Below are 21,993 nucleotides of genomic sequence, written 5' to 3'. Positions count from 1 at the left end.
ACTGCCATACATAGATGGTGAACAACAATAATAAAAGAGACTATACGGGGGATATGTACACTCCTATCCCAAAGGTAAAGATCACACTGACACACTAAAGGGGAGTTGTATGACGTGTACATATCTCTACTGCCATTCATACATGTCCAACTCCTCTCGATTTCTTCGGACCCTTCATTCATCTTCACAATGCATGCTCACCAATGATTATATATGGCGTAGATCTTTACGCTCACCCACTGATCCACACCCAGATCGCATAGCATGGATGGGGTGAGCAGCGAGTTCAGAAATAAACACCATTGGGGTGCGCGCGACCGTAACGATAGTGGAATGTTGCGTGTTTGATGTTGCAAAGCAAGAAGTTTGACAACTCCTCTGCCATTCGAGTCGTCCTCTCCTTGCCTATACACCCTGTCTGTAATATTATTGCGGTGCGGTGTCTGGTGTGTACAGGCCCCGGTCCTCGCTAGAACCTCCAACCGTCGCGCTGATAGCATCCGGGCATTTGGTTGCATCGATCTCCACTGGCAGCAAAGGTAAGATGGCGATCGCACCCAGCGCTTCATGTCGATACGGTTACATGCATTACTGTCGTCGTGCGTCTTTCCTTTGTACAAACAATATTAAAATATGTATGACTTAGCTAGGAAAAGATTTGTTGCAGTTCGAACGACTAGAATATCTAGAGAACTAGCACGACACACTGTTCCTACGCTGCGTCTGCTCGTGTTACCGATGGTTAGTGTACGCAGAACAGCGACAGGCTGTAGGCTGTAGTTTATGACCATCTGTCGTTTTCACTGAAATAACTTCAATGATCCGTTTAATATTGATAACAATGTTGTTCAGATGTTTACCTGATTATTATTCGCGTATCTCAGACATTTTTGAAATGGCGGTGACAGTTTGGGTTGAGCAGTCATTCAGTGCGGTTAGTGCAAGGTCTGCAGCATTGATGGAGTGGTCGGGGGCTACCCAAGCAGACGATCTCGCCTTTCGCATAGCGAGCTTCAGTGTTCGGGGGGTTGCGAGTTCGTGTTTATGAATAAGAAAGGAACATTGCTTCTGGCCCCACACAGCCATCAAAGACTTGTAGAAATAGAAGCGGATCGCAGGCTCATAAAATAAAAAGAGTTCGATCTCGGCAGTTATCAGTTGTCATCGCTCCCACGTAGGTTGATTCGGTGTGTGTGTGAATAGGGGGAAGGGTAAGGTACACCGAATAAGAATGAATGTTATTCTGCAGTACTTGAAATCCCTGAATTTGTTTTAGTGGAAATCGTTAACTGTTGCATGGTCATTTGCACATGTTCCATTTATATTAGTTTGTAAGAGAGTAAACCTGTTAAAAATTATGCTTGTGAATTATTAAATGCTGCATGCAGTTTCAAAAAAGAACTTAATTAGGCTTTAGCCTGATCAAAAGTATGTTTTTTTGCAGTTAAAAGATGTTTTGGAATTAAAAGTATGCAATTCTCATTCAGTTCTTTCTATATCAAAAGCTTCTGTTTTGTTTTATCACCACAACGTTTTTCATTTCCTTTATACCTAATGTCATATTTTTTTATTTCGTTTCCTTTCACCACAAAAAATACAAAAAAAGAAAGGAAAATTGAAAATTCGTTCACTGTTGTCGATGATGCAACCAATTAGTTTATGCATCAGTACTACTTTTTAGCACTGTGGTAACTTAGAAGTTAAGTGTACTTACACATTACCGTCTACTTATGATCACAATGCTTCTTAAGAAGTAAGGTGCCTCCATTATTGTCCTTCTTTTTTCCTTTGGTCTTTGCAAACTCTTCTCTTTAGATAAATGAGACTACACCTCTGTATCTGATTGAAGTTTTGATTCTTCCTTTATCCATGGTATTAATCATTTTCTAGTTGTTAATGATATGGGCAATCCCACCTCCATTTTCACTCATTTTGGTTTTTTTTTTCATTTCTTTTAGAATGAAAATTTTTTTACGTCTTGAGCAGAAGAATTCTACTTATAATATATACCATAAATACTATAAGTAATGTTGACATGTAATGTTAGTAAAAGGAAAAGGATATCATAACCTATTATCCAATGGGGCCATGAACGTGGTAATAGGACACAGCAGGTGGAAAGCAGAACCAACCCGTCATTCCATTTACCCATATGTTTGGTAGGCAAGGGGGCTAGGAAGTTTTCTAGTAATAGGCCCAGACAAGCCTTCAACCAACAATCTTCTGCTTCTTGAGAGAACTAACAACACGGCTATGAAATCATCTCCATAATGTTAGCAGATACCATAAATACAGTGTTCATACATAATTTGTTAAGTCTAGGAAGGTCATGGAAATACAGAACAACTTTCCAGTCATATCTGGAAAAGTACTGGGATTTAGGAAGGCCAGGACATCCTGATTCTATTCCTTTGAACATTTTCTTTGCATCATCCAGACAAAATTTTTAATCAAAAGTTTTAGTCACTTGCAATCACCACTGTTAATATAAAATATGTATATTTGTAAAGCTTTCTATGTGTTATCATTTAATATAGAGTGGGTCATGTTGAACAGCAAAGCACAAAAGTAACTTCTGTAGTGTTTGAACATATGCATATGTCAGTATATATTTATATTGCCAGTGAATATTGAGATTAATGTAGGCATCGATAGTATGAAAGAGGGTTTGGGAAAGTGGAATTCTGTTCAGTCACACATGTATAATGTTAAGTTTTTTAAAGCACTACCCCCCCCCCCCAAAAAAAAAAAAATAAAAAGGCATTCTTGACCATCTTAAAATGTATGGTTTCAGATATCACTGCACCATCAAGCTAACCTTCCTACATTGGTTTTCAGCAGTCCCTGGGTAAGCAGATCTTTGTTACCAGAGAAGATCCACACAGTCTTCATCTCCACCTTCCATGAGCTTCTCTATTAATACACACAAACCAGTCATCCAGAAGTGTATTTTATAAATTCTTCCTATCAAGACAGTTGCTGTGACAGGACTGAGATCTATATCGTAAGTACGTTTCAAATTGTAACAATAATAGTCTGGTAGCAACACAACTCATACTTTGTCCTTTCTAAGTATTCTCCCACTACCCCTGTTGCTCACATTTGCCTCCCAATCATCTGTCTGCCTTCTTGATCACAATAAGGTCCTTCACACTTGGCACTGTCCTGTTGTAACCTGCGCCTTGGCCAGAGCCATCTAGATTGCTCTCTGCATTTGCATTTTGGCCTCTCACACGTGCAGGGTACAATATTTGCCTGCTCCTCGTGCTCCTGCCTGCTGTGACTGCACTGAGCTTGGTGTACAGTACATTACAGTGCATAGCATTGAGGAATGCGCCAGGACGGACTAGTACAGGTACCAGGCTGACTTTAGCTTGAGTGCCAAGCATGCTGTCAAATACTTTGTTTGCTTTGACTATTTCTTCTACTCCTAGCATGCTTGAAAATCCTGTTTTGTGGGATTTTTTGACTTTCTTTTTCCATTTTTTTAATATGTGCATACATACAATCTTAGATGTGTGCACCATTGTTATCTATGTTTCCTGTTACACACGTAAAGCTTTCTGTATAGCATTGTATTCTGTCCCTTCAGAGCTTTGCACACTGGGACACATTTGCCTTTTCCTGTGGCATTTTCTTGCATCTCCCAAAATGAGCATGCTGTTTGAAACCTTTGAAAAAGGATAGCTTTTATAATCATATTTTCCACAGACACTTTGTTGTTGCAATATTTTCGTCATATTTTCCTGTGAGTTTAACCTATAGTCAAATGATTCCTTTGGATGTACTCACTGTGATAAGTAATTATATAGCTTCAGAATAGTACATTCTGTCATGTTCTGCTACTGGTTCATGTATGCAGTCTTTCCTGAAATAACTGAACATCTTTTTTATTATTGGAACTGCAGTTACATTTTATGGCTATTGGGAGGTTTTGTGCCTTAAATTTTAATTTTTGAAGACATTGATAATCTTACCAAGTATAGTTGCTGGTGTTATACACTGTACTGAGCATTTCTTGTTGGTTTCATTACTTCATATGTAACTGGAGTATTTCTGTATAATGATTTGTTTACATCAACTAATTTTAGTGTCATACATTTTTAAATGTATTTTCAGTCTTTTTAACAGACATTGCAGGCAGTTGATTTATTAAGGTTTTTTGGGTTGGGGAACTGTAATTTCTGGCTTCACTAGCTTCTGTTGTGCCAAGATATTGCAAACTATGGATCATTATATGCTTCTTGGCCCTCTTCCATTTTTTTTCACTTTGTCATGCATATTATATTTTTCACTTTTGGTCATGTATGACTTTGAGATTCTCTGCAATATCCACTTGTGTTTGGTCTTTATTATAGGATTTTATCTTTTTTAGATTTTTTTTCTCGTGTACTTCATTGTCTCCCTTGTTGCTTGTTTATGGTTTATTAACTGTCATTTGAGATATTCTTGCTATTTATCAATGTTTTCCAACACCATTTTCCACATTTTGTTTTACTGTGTTGTGAAATATGTCTTCAGATCTTTAGAGGAACAATTTTGTTCAAGTGGTTTAAGCTGATGCCATTTCTTCTGTTTATTACTTCCATATTTACCCAACTTTCCTATCCTAATTAAACAACCTTTAGTTTCAAAATTTATGTCCGTTTAATAGTTCTTAGTTGTTTGGCTGAATGAATGACATTGTTGAAGATAATGCTGAATAAATAATGAAGCTTTTGCACCAAATTATCTACACCATAAAATGCATACCTATTGATTTAAGCATCTGCACTGCCTATTTGGGGTTAATGACAGCTACTTTTTTCACAGTATTATGCAGTCATGATGTTTGTTCATTTATGTTTGGCAGATTACTGGATATTCTGATGTTTTTACAACATACTATCTATATGGCAACCATTTTATGCCATCCATGCTGTAGTGCTGAAGCTGGTTTATCTGTTTAGGGTGGCAATGGTTTTACATCCGTAAAGGGTATAAATTGGTAGTTTTACTTAGTAAGCTGTGTACATGGCTAAAAATAAGCTTTGATGACTTCTTTAAAGGTGGTGTTTTCCAGCTGCTTACAAATCTGAACGAAGGTATTTACAGTCCAGTAAAGAGTGCATGTCACTGAAAGCAAGAGATAATCAAAACAAGTAAACTTAAAATGTCCGATTTTTAAATAATTATTAGAACAAGTAAATAATTATCGGCAGGGTGTATAAGGGAATTCTTATTCTGTGCATGGATTATTTTGATGTCATGTATTTTCATATGTAAATTGCTTTCTGGTAGAGAGTAGATTTATTTCTTTAAAGCAAAAATTGGTGCATACCTTACAGTTTGTATAGGTCAGCATAAAAACCTTTGAGTGTGTGTGCGTTCGCACGTGCGTAATGTGGCATGTTATGGTTTGAAAATGCAAAGTCCTTTTTGTTTATTTTTTTAACTAGCTTAAGCAGCATTTTAAGTTCAGAAAAAGAATATAATTCATGCCTGAAAGGAAATATATAATCCTATTGCTTTTTTATTAGTTCATTTCAGTCTTCATGGAGCACAATAATAAAAGAAGTTCAATGAGATCAGTGAGTCTTGCTCTTCAAATCTGCCATTGCAGTGTGTAAAAATTTCAGGCCATATTCATAAAGGCTGGCTGCAGTGGACAGTATTGCATATTTCAAATTTTAGAAGACAGTCTGATATGCCATCTTTTTAGTTTACTATCACATCTTGTATGGGTTTTATTCTTATTCATATTTGATTTGATTTGCATTGCTGCAAATAGTATTGAACCTCATTACTATCAGCACACACTTAGATGGAACCAATGTCTGAATCAAGAAAGGAAAACCCCAAAAAGCCTTCCAAGAGCTTCAAGCTCCAACATTTAGGTGTAAACTCTGTGCTTCAGCATGAAGATTGTTAACAAGTTACATCATGTGTCTTCCAGGGGCCAGGTGCATCCAGCTCATACAGCTATGTACCTGCCCCCATGTCTTCTATCTTCACCATGCAGTCATGTTGTCAGGTACTGAGGTAGGTAGATTGAAGGTCATTATGGGAGAGCCTTGCTTTTAATTTCACCTGTTGTGTCCACTAGCCAAATAGTGACTCTTCATGGCCAGAATTTTTTCTGATGCCTGATAAACTCTTTTCTCAATGTTTGCAATCACAGAAGGGACAGAGAATATTTTATTTAGTCTGTTGTTAATAGAGCTATGGCTTCATTCTGAACTTATCATTTTGTGCAATCATTGCAAGTCGCCAGTAACAGTCTTAATCTAGAGAGCTTGCCCAGGGTAGAACAAACATATTATAAATAGCTAGTAAGGCAAACAGCCATATTCAGAAACAAGGTAACAGGTAACAGGTGTTGGAGTTTGCTGGCTGCTTCTTGTAGGCCAGATGTTTGTTCATTGTGTTGACATTGCTTTGCTGAGAGGAATGTGTACACACCTTTATTGATTGAAAAAGTAGCTTTTGTGGCACATACCTTTTGTTCATTGGTGACACATGAACAAGCTACACTGTAGATCTCTGCAGTTTTATGGAACATTTATTTGAGCTTCTCATTCACAGAATGAAGTCTGACAGGCATGATCTCTGGAATGCCAAAGAAAAGAGTTTTTCATTCTACATGTATCAAATGTGCTCACTGGTAAATTTAATTCAGTTTAGATTTGTGGAGAATTAGACATTGTTACTGTTGCTGTTGCACATAAAACAGCTTGGAGAGGACTGTTGTCAAAACTGTTGTTCTGCTGTCTTCTAAAATAGGGTATTGAAGATTCAGTGTGTGTTAAGTTTGATAAATGTGCATTAGCAGAATTCACAAATTTACTTAATATGATGATGATGATGATGTCGATTTGTAATGCGCAGGTATCCATTCCGAAGAATGCTCATTGCGCAGAAAAAAGAACAAATGAAGAACAAAAAAGTGAACAAATATATAAAACACCAGGAAAAGTAAAAAATGGACAGAAGTGTTTCTTGGTAGTTTAAGACTGGCTTGAAAGAAACAGATGGGTTTTCAGTTTCTTGTGGAACGTGGTTGGTTACATTAACTTGGTTGTTAACAGGAAGGCACAGTTGCATAGTTAGTAGCCATGAAGGCTTTTGTATTCCTATTTTGTCTGTGTGCATTGCTGCTGACTGACACTGCTTATCAACTTAAGAATGCATAAAAATGGCTTTTCAATATCAGTGCTGTGTTCGCTGTCACAAACGGTTTTCAAAGTGAATTAATTTCAACCTCTTGACACAAAACATCAGATGGCCAGTAACGTTAGTGCATTGCTGTATGATAATGTGCATGTGGGAAGAAGAAAATAATTATAATTTACAATTAGTCCTTATTTTTTTCAGGTGATTTTCTTTTTTTCGCAAATACTTCCTAGTTTTTTTCATCAAAAGATGTGTCCTGATAAATCATTATTACAGAAGCATCAGTTATCTTAGTGATTTAATAATAATCATGCAAGTAAACAAATATTAATATGTGTGTGTGAGTGAGAGAGAGAATGTACAAATTTCTGCACATCACCAGTGTTTTGTAACTGGTTCATAATTTGTCTAGTAGTCAGTTATTTTGAAACTGACATCATTGTCATATAACTGACAGGAGACCGGCAATGTATTGCATAAATCTGATTGTTATTGCATTAATGTGTGATCAAAGGTCACATGACAACAGCAGTCGCATGAAGAGCCCAGTGTGTTAAGTGTTAAAACAATATGACCATTAGATAATTAGTATTTCTCCAGCTGAGAGTCAGGCAGTGTTTATGATTTTCAATATGAACTCTAACCCGGTTGTCATGGCGTGATGACAAATAACTCCCCAAAATGAAAAGAAATCGAATGCTTGTCTTGTTCATTAGAAGTGATTGAGACTGGACGAGCGAGCATTTCACTTCGCCCCTTTTTACAACACATACTGAGACCATGAAAGCATACCGTGATGGTTGTGATCGCAGTATAAGCCTACAGCCTGACCAACTCTCCAGGCTGTGGTTAAGTAGGAGCCCATGCAGCTTCCAGGGTGCGTCCACCCACTGGTTTCCTGCTTCGATCTGGTGTATCCAAAGGGCCCGGCACGTATGCTAATGGAGACAATTGAGGTAGAGGGTGATGAATACAGCAGAACCTCGTGGAGAGGTAACGGAAGCGCGCCTTGTGTATGTGACACTATTCAACCACGGATTCAACGGAGGAAAAACTGCACTGCAAAAGAACTTAGAAGTGACGCCCATACCAGGCGCGAGTCCGATCCTTTACAGATTAACATTAAGTCGTGCCTTCATTAGTGGGTTTAAAAAAAAATACATTTCCTGCACATAAAGACGAGTTTTAACATAAAGACAAGCACGATCCTTTCCTTGCCCAACTTTCATATGTATGCAAGCGTGCTTGATTATGTCTTCTGTAAATGTTATCATTGCGGTGTCCGCCCGTGCGTGGAGACTGTCTTTGCATGCGCACATACACGCCGAGTAACTGTAGAAACTCCTTCTCTACCTCCACTTCCCCCGGTTGGTAGAGGGACACGCACTGGCAAACACAAGGGTACCCCCTGTTTTCTGTGTTTTGCGTGTCGGCCAGAAATCGACGACCTGCGTTTCGTCAGCCTGCTCTACTCTGTAATGAGTCAACAGTGAATGGAAAATAGGATGAGGAAATGTCAGCAAGAGAAATTATGATGTCAGATAACTTTCTGAATAAATTTGCAGCCATGGGACAGTTTCCTGGGGACTACGAGGAGAGGGGAGTGGGGGAAGTTTGTTGTGGCCGGGGTTCGAGGATTGGGCGAAGCACGGAAATGCCAGGTCCAGAACCAACGGGTTTGTTTCAACATACCGCCGGCAAAAGGCGCGATCGAGCGTGCCAGTGGAAGACTGACGATAAACAGCGAGGCTTTACAGCGATCGTGGATTTCTTCCGTTGATTAGCACGCAGGCAGGGGCACTGGTGCGAGTGGTCCGGGAGAGATTAGAGGTCGGAGTGCTGTGGTGACCGGTGTCACGTGCGCGCAGACTCACAGTTGCATTTCTTGAAATCTCCAGTTGTTCGGCCGTAGAGGTGCATGTTCCTTTGTTCGTCGTGGGGTTTTGCACTCGGGGTTCGGTATAAATCGACAAGGTTTTTACTTAAAATAGTGCATGTGTAGCGAGAGTATAGACTGTGTTTCTCCATAGAGCTGTGGAAGATCCTCATGCAGGTTCGGATGGAATGCCAAGCATCGGTGACTTTCGTATATACGTTCGCCTGTTGAGCGAAAAAACGGCACGTTTATCGAATGGGGAGCGCGAGCAGGACTTTTCCCTACCCCCCTGCACCCATCCACTCTCCAGCCTCTCCCCTATTGTGAAGTGTCCTGACTGTTCGATTCCAATTTCACCCCTTCACTCCCACTCCCACCTTCCATCTCTGTGATCGACTAGCAGCGCACTGCCTGCCTTTTAGTGACGCAGCGAGGCTAGGCAGCATCGATCTTCTGGCATCGCTCCTAATACCTGCTAATGCTGGACTTGCTGCACGGGTGCCGCTGAAGGTGGGGTAGGGGGAGGAGAGGGATGATTCCTTGCAAATCGATTTTACGCCCTCGCAGCTTCCCTACCCACCCCTAAGCCGACGTCACTCCTTCGTTCCAGTTTAGTTGACTGCACACCCCATTGGGGAGGGGGAGGTAAAACACTTTGATGGTGATCTCCACACCTTGACATTGCTATTATTAGTTTTACTACATCCAGTTGTGTCCAACCCCCTCTTCACCTATCACTTACCCCTCTGCCTTCCACTGGTAGGCTTGTGACTGGGAGCCATTCTTGTGGCTATTTTCCGATGCCTAAGCCGCTTTTGTTTGACATCATCACTCCCAGACAATGCGTGGGAGGATGAAAATCACAAAGAGTTGGAGTGGAGGTGAGGGGAGCATCCATTTGCAGGTGTAATAGTTCAGACAGTGCTGGTCCCCATGAAGCCATTCAGAAACTGTTAAATTAAATTTCTAAGTTTAGACTTACTTATTTGTGGAGTTTATTGTCAGGAGAAAATGGGTGATTGAGGATTGGGAAATCAGAAGCCAGAGTGTGGGATTTGTTTAAGCCCAATTTTGAGTAAGTTTTCCAGATTGTAAGAGATTTTATTTCATTTGCCTTTTTAGCTTGGCACGGTGATATATTGCTCAGAAGCCCACTTCTTGTACACATCAAAAATGATTGGGCAAACAATGTCCAATTTACAGCACTAACACTTTGAGAATGTTGCAGCTGAAGCTTGGGTATAGCCTTATGTCAGTCTTTTGCTCCTTTATCTTTTAGCTGAAGTTTTCAAGGATAGTTTTAAAGCAATAGTTGTAGACAGAATTTCACAGTGCCCTGCTTCCAGCATATCAATCACCTGCTATTTCATTTTTTACAGAGGGTGTATACACATTAGCTGTCACATGGTATTGTGTGGAAGAAATCTAACAACCTTCTTAGTGTTACAGATCTAGTAACAGGATGTATATGCAGAGCGTCACCCTATACGTACAGAGTATTTTACCCCACCTTTCCCTACAGCTTGATTTCAAGTCCCAAACATTGCTACACTCAATTACTCAGTGATTTTAGACAAATCATTCTAGCATATATTTAAAATCTCAGTAATGCCCTGCATGTCAACCTTGTCAGAACAGTGTAAACTGCAGTAAGCTAGGTGCCTAGCTTTTTGTGCATGGAATAGCAGGAAGACTTCTGGAATTATTAAGCAAAAGATATGGTTATTTAGAACAGTTGCTAGTTCATCATGTAGTGAAAAGTATATGGATTTTTCTTAAGTCTTTTCAGCTTATGTAATGAAAATATTATGATTTTGTTACATTTATCTATCTATTAAAAATTCATCATTCAGCAAGAAATGAACAAATTGTTGATTGGGTCATGCATGTCCTGTGGCTATTTCATGTGAAGGAGTTTTTCCTCCTCAATTAACCTCAAGAGTTTTCTTAAAGCAAGTGTCAGAATTAGTTTAAAGCAGAACAGTTATGCAACTATGACTGTTCTCATCATTATCAAAGTCACCTATAGCAAACTGGGACTTCTAGAAGTTAAATTGAGGGTTTTACATCAGAAGAAATTCCAACAATTTCTATAAACGTCCTGGGCAACATATATTTGTAGAAACACAAAGGTTTATTGGAAACAATAATGAGGCCCACAGGCAATCAATATATAGCTTGACAAGTCTGTTATTTTCAACATCCCCTTCTCCACACCAGCAGGCTGCAAGGAGATGCTTGCCTCCTGAAGTTCATTGTGTCCTGTGACTAGTATCTATTTCTCTCCTGTCTGGTATCTCTTGCACCAACATCCCCATTCAGCTTCATCTGTTAACTTCATAAATTGGAACTTGTTAGGCTTACCCACCACCATCCTTGCCTGTCCCACCTTCCACCCCTACCTAATTACATAGAAGAGTAGCCCTTACAGGAATTTACACAGACATCTCCACGGCAACAGCTCCCTGCTATAGACCAGTAGAGGGATCAATATTTTCTAGCCATCTTCTCTGTGGGAGCAGGTTCAGCTTTTCCCCTTAGAGTGGCAGTGTAAGCACACAGTGCCCCCCAGCATGTCCTTCAGCCCAGCGCCAACTAATCTCACCATTTTCTGGTCATGCTGACAGGTCAGGTTTTGTCTGGCCCTGGCCCTGACTTTTTGTTTTGGGTGGGAGTGGCATGACTGGTGTGGGTAAATCCTTACTGCATACCCTTTTAAGTGTTTGGCACATTTTTGGGTGGGTTGTTGGGGAGTGGTGGTAGCATGAATCTAGGTTTGGCATTACTTTCTGAGTTTTATTTTCTGTTGAGATTTAGATTTTTTTTAAGACTCTTTTTTTCTGTCCCCTAGGAGATTTTTTGGAAACAGGAATGGTGAGAATGATATGAAGAGGCAGTGTATTACTGGATCTTGCTAACTGTATAGTAGTTTTGTGGAGCCCGTTGATATTTTTACCACTATTCTTGCCATTAGACATCATGTTTCAAAAATGAAGAGGTTCTCATGAACTATTGACTCAGATTATATGACTCAGCAAGTCCCTGTGCCACTGCCAGAGACCAGTGCTGGTCCCCATGACAGCCATGCAGAAACTGTTGAATTAAAATTTCTAAGTTTAGACTTATTTGTGGAGTTTATTGTCGGGAGAAAATAGGTGATTGAGGATTGGGAAATCAGAATCCAGAGTGTAGGGTTTGTTTATGTTTATGTTTTTGTGTGCATCACTGCTGATGTTCCCAGTATTAAATTCCTGATATAAATACATGTATTTCAACTTTACTTAAATTGCTTTATATACTTTTTTTTTAAAAAAACAATTGTATTTAGCTGTAAAGTTCTATAGTACGCAGACTAGCTGTTGTAGACGTGCATGCCACAGATGGATGCCAAGAACTTGCTCAGAACTTATGAAAAGTATAAAAGCAAGAGTAAGGGGTAGACAGTTGTCCACCCAGTAAATGCCTGCAGGTTCAGTTTTGTTTACCAATACCTATGTGTACAGGTGCTTTGTATAAACGAAATTTGAAGTTAAACTCCATGTATACCTCAAACCAGTTGGGTTAAAGCTGGATAAGTCTTAAAGACAAACACTTGTTAATAAAGTTGTCATCAGTGTCTCAGATGTCTGTCTGTCTGTTTCTGGGAGTTACATTCTTCTATCATTGTTATTGAACACTTTGCACTTCACAGAGCATGTACTCTGGAGACTGTGATGTCATCATATGATACATAATATTATGCTGGATAAGGGTAGCTGTTACAATGGAAACCAATTGTTCAGATATTAACTGACCAGCCTGCCCATCCTAACACGCCCATTCCAACTGACTTTGTGTGGGTAAGAGAATTTCACAGAGAGAGAGAAAAAAAATGTCTGGTTGCATGAGTTTTTTTAAAAAAAAAATACTTAACAAATTTCCAGGTTGCTTTTCTAAATGGATTGGAAAAAAATGAAGCTGCAAGTTCCAAAAATCAAAGCCAGAAAATTTCCATGGCTAAATCATCATGCTAAGGTAACAGATAAAATAATTGTTGTTCATGGCATGGGCATGTCAGCATGGATCTGTGTTTGAGGATCCTCTTTATTAATGATGTTCATTTAATGAAATGCTGTTGTCAATCTCTAGAAAGTATTATTCTGCAAAACACAAAAATCTTTAGGAAAAACAGACCACTTGTGATGTGATCCAAGAAGCATGATCCAACAGTGTGATGGTTAGACACTTTCAAAAAATAAAGCAAAGGTATGCTGTTTTCATGCCCCCTCTCACTTCACTCTCACAGCATTATTTTCCTGTCACTAAAGGCCAAACCAAGTACAAAACCAAGTTGCTAAAGACCCCATTCATAACATTAACACCTCAAATTCAAACTTTTCATAAAAATGCTAAAGCTCCCCTGCTTAAAAACTGCTGTGGCCAAAATACAGAGACATTAGTTTGGTCTGCACTTTATACTATAACACCCAAGGGCCCAGAAAATGTCAGCTGTAAAAGTTGCAGGTGTAGGGAGCATTGTTATGCTGTTGCAGATCACCTCAATTTGAATTATTTTCCAGGTAGTGGGTTGATTGTCTGCATCTCAGTAATTGTAGTACCAGTACAGCCCAAAACTCAGGTATGATGAGAACAATATATCAGAGTGTCAGAAGTAAGAAGTATGTTTTAGAAGAATACAAAGGTTTCTGAGGCATTTTCTATGTCTCTTTCTATGCTTGTTTGTGTGTGCCTGCACACCTTTCTTTTTGAATGCTGTACAGATCCACATTGTTCAATCCTAAACAAATTTTTGCAGTACTTCTTTTTTAATGACAACATTTGTAGGTTACTTTTTGTTTGTGAGTTTTTGCTTCAAAGCAACTTTGTTTTAATGTTTTGTGTTTCCCATTATAAGATGCATTATTGGTGGTAAAAATAAATAAATAAAAATTTTGGTAAACATTTTGGCATCACTGACATTGATAAAGTTTATCACATCACTGATATGAAGGTCATTTCATGAGGCTCCCCATAAAAGAGAGATGATGAAGAGAAAGGACAGACATGGCATCTATCTTGTTATCCTGATGACATACATGTCAATTACTCATTTGAATGAGCTTGATTTCAGTGAAGTGGTAGCCCCAACATTGACCATAAAATTGTAGAAGAGGTTCAAATTCAAGGGCCAAAGAAATGCAGATTTTAATGCCAGAAGCTGCTTTAAATGATATACCAGCAATATGTAGAACAGATTATGCATAAATACAACTTCAGAAACTCCTTGCCCTAGTATATGTTTACTCCTAAAGAAAAACTGCTGAACTTTGTGAAAGCTGAAAGCCTCTAATTAGATACACTTCTCTCACATCATTTCACTGAATGAAATTACTGTGCAGTTATTGAGTCTGTCATCTTGTCATTGAGATTCTTTGGTTTCTCAAAATATGTTTCAGAAATACATTTAGTTTGATGGCTTCAAGGCTATAGGAAAACTGTCTTTTGTCACTTAAGCTATTACAATAGGTGTAAGATGAAAAGCACAAATTGTCTGAATGATTTGTATCAGACCTCTACCAGACAACAGCCACCGAGAACAGCATAACACTAGCCACTGTGGAACTGCTTTCTTATGCTTGAATGTGATCTTTTGCACCTCATGTTGATTACAGGTGCAAAATGCATACTTTGTAAGCAGATATTTCATAAATGGCTGCACATAAGACACTGCATTTTACAGAGTAGACATATTTTCCCATTATTATTGATATCTGTAAAAAATGCAAACCATTCAGTATGGTCTTTAAAATTTGCCTTTCTCCTCCCTTCTCATCACATAAAATTTCTAGAGCTGTTTCTAGATTAAAATATGACGGAAGAGCCGAAGGTGCATGGCCCTAATCAGAAAGCAGATGCTGCACATGTCATTTTCCTGCTATACTTTGTGATTCCAGATAGTAAAGTCTAGGTGTTCTATCAACAGGAATGTTTTCCTGACGTGATGATTATGTGGGTGTTAAGCCATTTAGAAATTTTTCTGAAAAGTTCAGCTTATTAGCTTGAAGCTCATAACATATTATAACCCACAAAATCTGCTACTGAAAGATGAAAAATGAAGGTAATATGAACAAAGCTAATTGATGATTCTCACTGTGTTGTAGCAAAAACTAGGATTTTGTGGCATTTGATTAGAGGCATATAGTATGAACTTTGCAGCTGCTTTTTTTTCATATATGGTTTCATTTAAGATGCTGAAATTTACTGAGTAGGCTTATGTTATCTGCAGCGAAAGAACTTGTGAAGAACAGTTGCACTTGTCTGCATGACATGGACAATACAGCTTCAAGACACCCAGTGATATTTTTTTGTACACACTGGGCCCTGTATGTCATTATACAACCTTTGGTTATCCCATGGTAAACAATAGCTGTCATTCTGACACAGTAAATCGCCAGTATCCACTGAGTTAAAAAAATGTTAGAAGTAGGTGCTTAATCAATCTCCATGAGATGAGGGAGGAATGGGGAAAGAAATTTGTATAAGAAGAGAGTTGATGACATGCAGCAGTTGATGTATTTTGAAAACATGGTGTCAAAATGCAGATAGTATGTATACGTGTAATAAAATAATAGCATTGTATTGGATGACAGTGGTTTTTGATTGCAAAGAGTGTAGTTTTGTTGGAGAGCAGGATATTCCCTCTCCCCAGACCACCACTATTGTGAAGTGTCCTTGAAGTTTTGTTTTTTTTCCTAGCAATGGGGGCAGCCTTCACCCCCACCCATCCCCTTGATTACCACCTCAGTGTGCAAGCTTGCAGACTAGCCTAAACTTAAAGGTGGGCAGTCCTGATTAAATCACATTTAGAGCTGTGTCACATGTCTTGGTATGTACTTTCTTCTACCAAAAAGGAAATAGAAGGCCAATGTGTCAAAGGGACAGTGATGGCAATTGTAGAACTGGATGGACTGAACTAGGAGTCTTGGCATTGATTAAGCCACCTCCCTCCTCTTCCCCAGTAATTTCTCCCTTTTTCCCTTCTGCAAGGAGTGAGTAGAACTGGAGATCAGAAGGCTGGTGCACCACTTATGGATCGCAGGGCTTTCTAGAAATTGATTAATAATGGCTTCAGGTCTTTCCCTGCTGGCAGTGTCACTGAACAGGCAGTCTGGCTGCTCCCATTTCCCCCAGACTAGGCATTCTGGGGGACTGGGACTTTTTTTTTTTGGATTGGAGTATATATGTGTGTGTTGGGGGAGGAGTGATATGATTTCATTTATCTTGGGAAGGGGCTGTCTCTTGAGAGAAAATATTAATGTGATATACAAACAGTTGAATCTAAGTTAAGGTATGCTTTCAGAACTAGTTTTTCATCACAAAAAGATCTGATGGTTTGAGGGCTGCAGACAGGTTGAGCTGAATATGTGTGTGGTAAGTGGACTTCCAGAAGAGTTTTGCAGAATTTGATGTGACACTTGTCAATGCCTACACCTACTGGTACAACAGGCCCAGAGCTTTCTGCAGGTTCAAATGGCAGCTAAAAAAACGGTGACCTTGACACACTGTTGACCTTGGCAATGCCTGGAAGTTGAAGATATTTATCAGGATGTTGCTGCTATCTGGTTAATCAGTAAATCTAGTCCCAGTCCTGATGCCTTAATGACATTGGCCCTGCTGATTAGTGATTATTTTCCGTGTGTGTTATATTCAGTGTTTTAAATTTGAGCCTGCATAATAAGTAATTTTTGCTTAGTACTTAAGCAAGAGAAGCCTGATAATGCCAAAAGATCATAGGCCTACACTTCCCCTTCCCACTCACCCTCCATAAATATCCACATGCTGTTGAATGTGCAGACACCTAGGAATGTGTTTGGTGTGCTTTTTTGTGCACACATTATTATATTGTAGATGATGAAATAAATGCAGGGCTTTGTATACATGCACATAATGTGCATACATGTATGTGCACACACACATGTTGCAGGTATATAGAGCCCATAACTTGAGAACCACAGCACACTCACACATATTGATTTTACTTGGTGACACAGCTTGCCTGTGCTTCCTCTGTGAGACATGTTAGGGCTAGCACATTCACACCTCCCACCCTAACCAGTGGTCATTAGACTGTGGGAAGTCAAGCCATTGAAAAGCAGGAACTGGCCTTGCAGCATTTATCAGCAAGTCCAGGACAAAAGACTGTTTAATGGACGGGGTATAATATGCTGGTTTGTGTGAAATGATGCACTGGCTACCAGCAGCCATGTTTAATTAAGCCTGAGGCAAGGGATGCTGGGAAGGCTGTTGGCACTGACAGCCATTTTTGATTAGGCTGAGGCAGAGTGTGTGCATCTGTTGCTGTAGCTGCCACTGCTGACACCACTGTTGTTGAACCATTTCTACAATAACCAGATTTTCTACTCATAGGATTGCAGTGGTGTGGATTAACGGGAATACACGCCAGAGGTTTGTGTGATTTTCTCTTTTTTCCATTCTATTCCCCCCAACCCCCAGAGTAGCTGTCTTGCCAAATACAGAATACAAAATGGTCTTTTCCTTCTCCTGTTTCCTCTGAATACCTTGATGAGGTGCTCACTCTTCTGTCTGAACCACTCTGACTCTATAATCTTAAAAAGGTGGTCTTGATTTCATCACATCAAAGTATGACAGCTTTTTTTTTTTCATGGCCTAATAAAATTTCAGACAAACCCATGGTTGCCTGTGTTTCAAAATATATTTCTTTAATTTTGTTCATGCCAAGTACATTTTGGACTGAAGTAAAGAATTTCTTCATGTTTTTTTCAATATCAAATATGACATTCATAGAGCAATTCATTTTTAAAGAGTGGTATAGTAGTAATGGCAGAAGGTAGGATATTGAAATAGAGGTGTATTTTCTTTTTTTTTTTCTTCTTAATGTTCATGTAGTTACTGTGATGAAGGTTGTGGTTTTGATTACCACTATAGAAATTAGGAGCTTTATGAAAGTTAAGATTTCCAAAATTATATCATAAACCTTTTGCCATTTGTTCGTACATTTTGATAGTGCTGAATAATATATTTTTATTATGAAATAAAGTAAACACAAAGAGAACCTTAACCTCTATTGACCTTCAACAACAATATTGTGCATGTTCTAACAGTTGTCATTTTAGTGCTTTGTTTGAGGAATTGACCTCAGGCAACAAATGTAGCTCCTAGCTTTCCACATCACCATTATGGTTGTGAAAATTTCATGGTCAGGGATTGGCAACAAAAGCTTTTGAACTTCATCATCATGGTTGTGAAAATTTAATGTTCAGCGATTGGCAACAAAAGCTTTTGAACTTTGAAAATATGCTTCAGTTAATGTTAAAATGTTGGATAAATTAATGAGACTTCAGGGCTAGCTTGTCTAAAGATAACATTTTAAGATTGATGCATATTTAATAGATCGACTTCGTTATTACTTTTTAGAAAACTATGACTAACACTTTATTGTTGGAAGTTGTGTATTTGGGAGTCTTTAAACACAAGAGTCATCCAGAATGAACTCAAGAAAAATATGTCAGAAAAATGGGTCTGCTGGAGTGGAAGTGGGTTTTTGCTCTAAATAGGAGTGGGTGGACTGCCATAGTGGGTGGGTATTTACGGTGTGCAATGCTCTAGTAGGAGTGCTTTTGATTCCCTTTGCTGAGCTTTTAGTTTGTAGGTATAGCAGTTAGCTGATAGAGAGTGACATTCTAAAGTGTGTTCGCACAGTGTAACCACTTATCCCTCTCCCAAAAGAAGAACTGAAACTTATTTGCATGCATCTGTGGTCTAAAGAACGCAAAGATTTTTTCTAACTTTTAGGGCAAAATAGTTAAGGAATAATTACAGAACAATCTACTTGTACACTGATGCATACACAATTCATGAGCAAGCTCAATACTAATATTTACAGAAGACTATGGAAACAATTTGATCCTTAGGTTAAAAAAGAATGAATTCACATTTATTTCCTTGGACATCTTCATGTGTTGGCAGGACTAAGTAAAAGAGGATAAAAATCAAATTTTTTGCTTAGTCTTCTGTAAATATTAATATTGAGCTTGTCCATGTGCATCAGTGTATAAGTGTAACGCTGTATGATCCTCCCAAGGGTGATAAATAATTTAATACACAATGCACAGTAACAGGTACAAGCCAGTGGTCACCAGATAAGGCTGCAAGTCAGACATCTCAGAAATAAAAACGTTTATTAACACTGAAGCATTCAAATGCAAAACAAAATGCAGATGTTCCCTGTCAATTCATGATGGTTTGGTTTTAGTCCATGCTTAGGGTGTGTTTGTCAGGTTGGTACATTTGGTGGCTTTAGATTCTGCTTAAGTTTCATACAGAAAATTTCATGTTATTTCTGTCACTGATCGATGCCTGGTATTTAAGAAAATCATGAGTTCATGTGGATTTTATGCCGCCTTTTGTGCAACTCTTTTGAAATCACCAGAGGCAGGGACAGAGTTGGTCTGCTTAGTTGTCCTGTTTTCTGTGGATCTTGTCTGTCTCATGCCATCTTTAAATCTGTCCTCGCCTTTTCCTAGTTAATTCCTATTAGCATTAATAAAGCTGACCTGTCTGCAGCCCCGTACAGAGCCTCACATTCTCTAACTTAAAATGAAGCCAGCATTCAGAACTGGGGTTCTGTTCTCTGACTTGGATTACTTGTCAAAGTTAGAGTATCCCTGTGAGAGGACTTGATTTTTGAGTCATAGTTATGAGTAATGTTTATGGTTCAAAATTACTGATGCTTCTGCAAATGTAATCTGTTCCTCCTCCTGGCTGCTTCACTTTGATAGCACGAGAGCTTTGGGATTGGCAGTTTAACACCTTTCATACTTTCTTGCGGTATCTTGAAATCATTTCTGTAGTTTGTGCAGAAATGTTTGGATATCAGGGGATTTCAAAGGATTTCAGCTCTAGAGACTGTAGAGACTACAGAACATCATGCTTGCTTAGATTTTCTACCTCTCTTTTCATTTTATTTCTCTACATTCCTCTATTTTTCACATGAGGGATGGTCACAAATCTGTACCTGCATGCACACAATCAGATAAAAACTTGGCACTGAAAGGTTGGCGGTTTTGTTGATTTGTTTTTGCCTGGATGCTTTCTGAACTTTACCATTGCTACCTTTCCACATTGTAATAGAGAAAATGTCAGAGGTTTTAGCTTTGCGGCTGAGTGAGTCCTGCTGTGACATAATGGCCTAGACCATCTGCAGATTCAGTCAAGCTTTGATTGTGGACCAAGCCCAGAGCTAATTGATTAACTTGGTGTACAAAATAGAGCACATGCTGGCTGAAGATAAATGGAGGCTGGAGAATTTGAATAAGACTAATAAAGAGGAAGGGATGTGAAATAATGGAGGAAAGGCATGGCAGGGGGGCATAGGGGGGCATAGAATACTTCCTGCTGGAAGAACCCCATTGTCCTTTGCTTACATACAGCATTTTACACTAGGCTAACTGGGTCTTAAAATCAATATGTGACCACTCCTGCTGCTGTAGCTTGGGTAGTGAATGGAAAGAAACATACACAGCTGAATATCCTGGCATCTCCTTGTGCTTTTGTCTGAAACATACTGCCAAAAACCGTACAGGCGCATTTAATGATCTCACAGTTGGCATGATTCTGATCCTTGGTGTAAGTCATATGTTTTGATGTGGTTGGTGAAAGCAAGAAAGTAACTATTGTCTAATTAGCTAGTGTCAGCTTTAAAAAATGTTCTGAAGCTTTTCAAGAATAAGCTTGCATGCCTGGAAGAGCATTTCACAGTTTCTGTTTCTTGTCAAGATTAAATTTTTTTTTTTAAGTTATGTGATCAAGACCCAGACACCGTAGTATTCTGTGAACTTGCCTTAAGACTGTTTCTATATCTGGGAGCAAGATACTATCACTAGAAAATAAATAGCTGAATAAAGTTTAGTGTGAAAGGATGGAGTTCCAATGTAGGAACATCCACTGTTATGAACAAAGGAGGTCTTCAGTTGCTGCAGAGAAGACTATCTGCTCCTGCTTGAGATTACAGTCCAGCTGAGATCTGAGCTAGCGGTTCTAAGATCAGTGTACCCGTTGCTTGAATGTTAAAGATAAGCCATAAAATCTGCATTGCTTTGTCTTGGGAGATGCTGTCAGTAGTGTCCTTGATGTTTGCATGGGCGTGTTTTTAATTGCTGTTCATGGCAGCATCTGCATGACTGTTTATGGGACAGCTCGAAGTGGTAGTCAAGTGCAAAGTTGGCCACTAACTCATAACTAGTCCAAACCAGCATTGGGGGGCGCCTGTCTAAAATCAATTTGAGTTTTGTTTAATTTTTGGGGAGTACAGTGGTTTGGGTTTTTTTTTTTTTGAAATTTTCAGAGGGAAAATTGCTACTGACTTGATACATTATGATCACAGCCACATACAGTTTTGTAGTGATAAAAGAAAAAATAAACTGTGCTGGCAGTAAAGATGCTGAGTCATCTTCACAATGAGAAAAATGTGCACATGACCACCAGCTGCTGTACACCTGTGGTTTGCATTATTTGCCCATAGCCCACAGTTGTTAAATAAATTTTGTAAGAAATGTTAGGGAATGTATATGATGAGTTGGATGTCAAGTTACTTCTAAATGTGTGTTTTGTGAGTTTGTGTGATTGTGTGCAATTCACAGAAATCCACACTTTGTGAATGATTGGTTCTGTAATACTGGATTGTAATACTTTTTAATTGATAAAGTAAGATTTTATTTCTTTTTTTCTATCATGTATGTGTGCACATATAAATGTACACGTCATAAAAATCCAGGCTTTTTTATGTACAAGAAAGATATTGGCACATTTGCATTACACATTTTAGTGGTTGCTTCAACATTAAACTTCCAGAGTATTGCTGCCTATTAGTGTTGTATTTCTAAGATCTATCTGCCAGCTTAGTAGGTTTGTTTTTATTTCACTTGTTTTTGCAGAGTAAGCTTGAA

The 21,993-nt window shown here is 38.8% G+C and overlaps 1 protein-coding gene across 9 annotated transcripts in view; it reads left to right on the top strand.

Moving 5' to 3' along the window:
- LOC112574562 (ras-related protein Rab-3) overlaps positions 1–21,993 on the top strand; it is a 34,049-nt gene continuing 12,056 nt past the window's right edge. The window contains exons 1-3 of one of the 9 annotated variants that reach the window (XM_025255724.1): positions 1–539; positions 2,795–3,004; positions 12,952–13,042. In XM_025255724.1, coding sequence (XP_025111509.1) covers positions 12,965–13,042 — 78 coding nt within the window. In that variant the 5' untranslated portion in view covers positions 1–539; positions 2,795–3,004; positions 12,952–12,964. Of the gene's footprint in view, positions 540–724; positions 742–2,794; positions 3,009–3,241; positions 3,356–12,951; positions 13,043–17,129; positions 17,474–21,993 lie in introns of those variants that run through there. The other 8 variants (XM_025255721.1, XM_025255720.1, XM_025255726.1 and 5 more) reach the window with 8 other exon arrangements.

The sequence above is a fragment of the Pomacea canaliculata genome, linkage group LG10, assembly GCF_003073045.1.
Source record: "Pomacea canaliculata isolate SZHN2017 linkage group LG10, ASM307304v1, whole genome shotgun sequence".
Classification (NCBI taxonomy): domain Eukaryota; kingdom Metazoa; phylum Mollusca; class Gastropoda; order Architaenioglossa; family Ampullariidae; genus Pomacea; species Pomacea canaliculata.
Note: the sequence above shows the minus strand (reverse complement) of the source record. Positions and strands in the feature narration are given on the sequence as shown.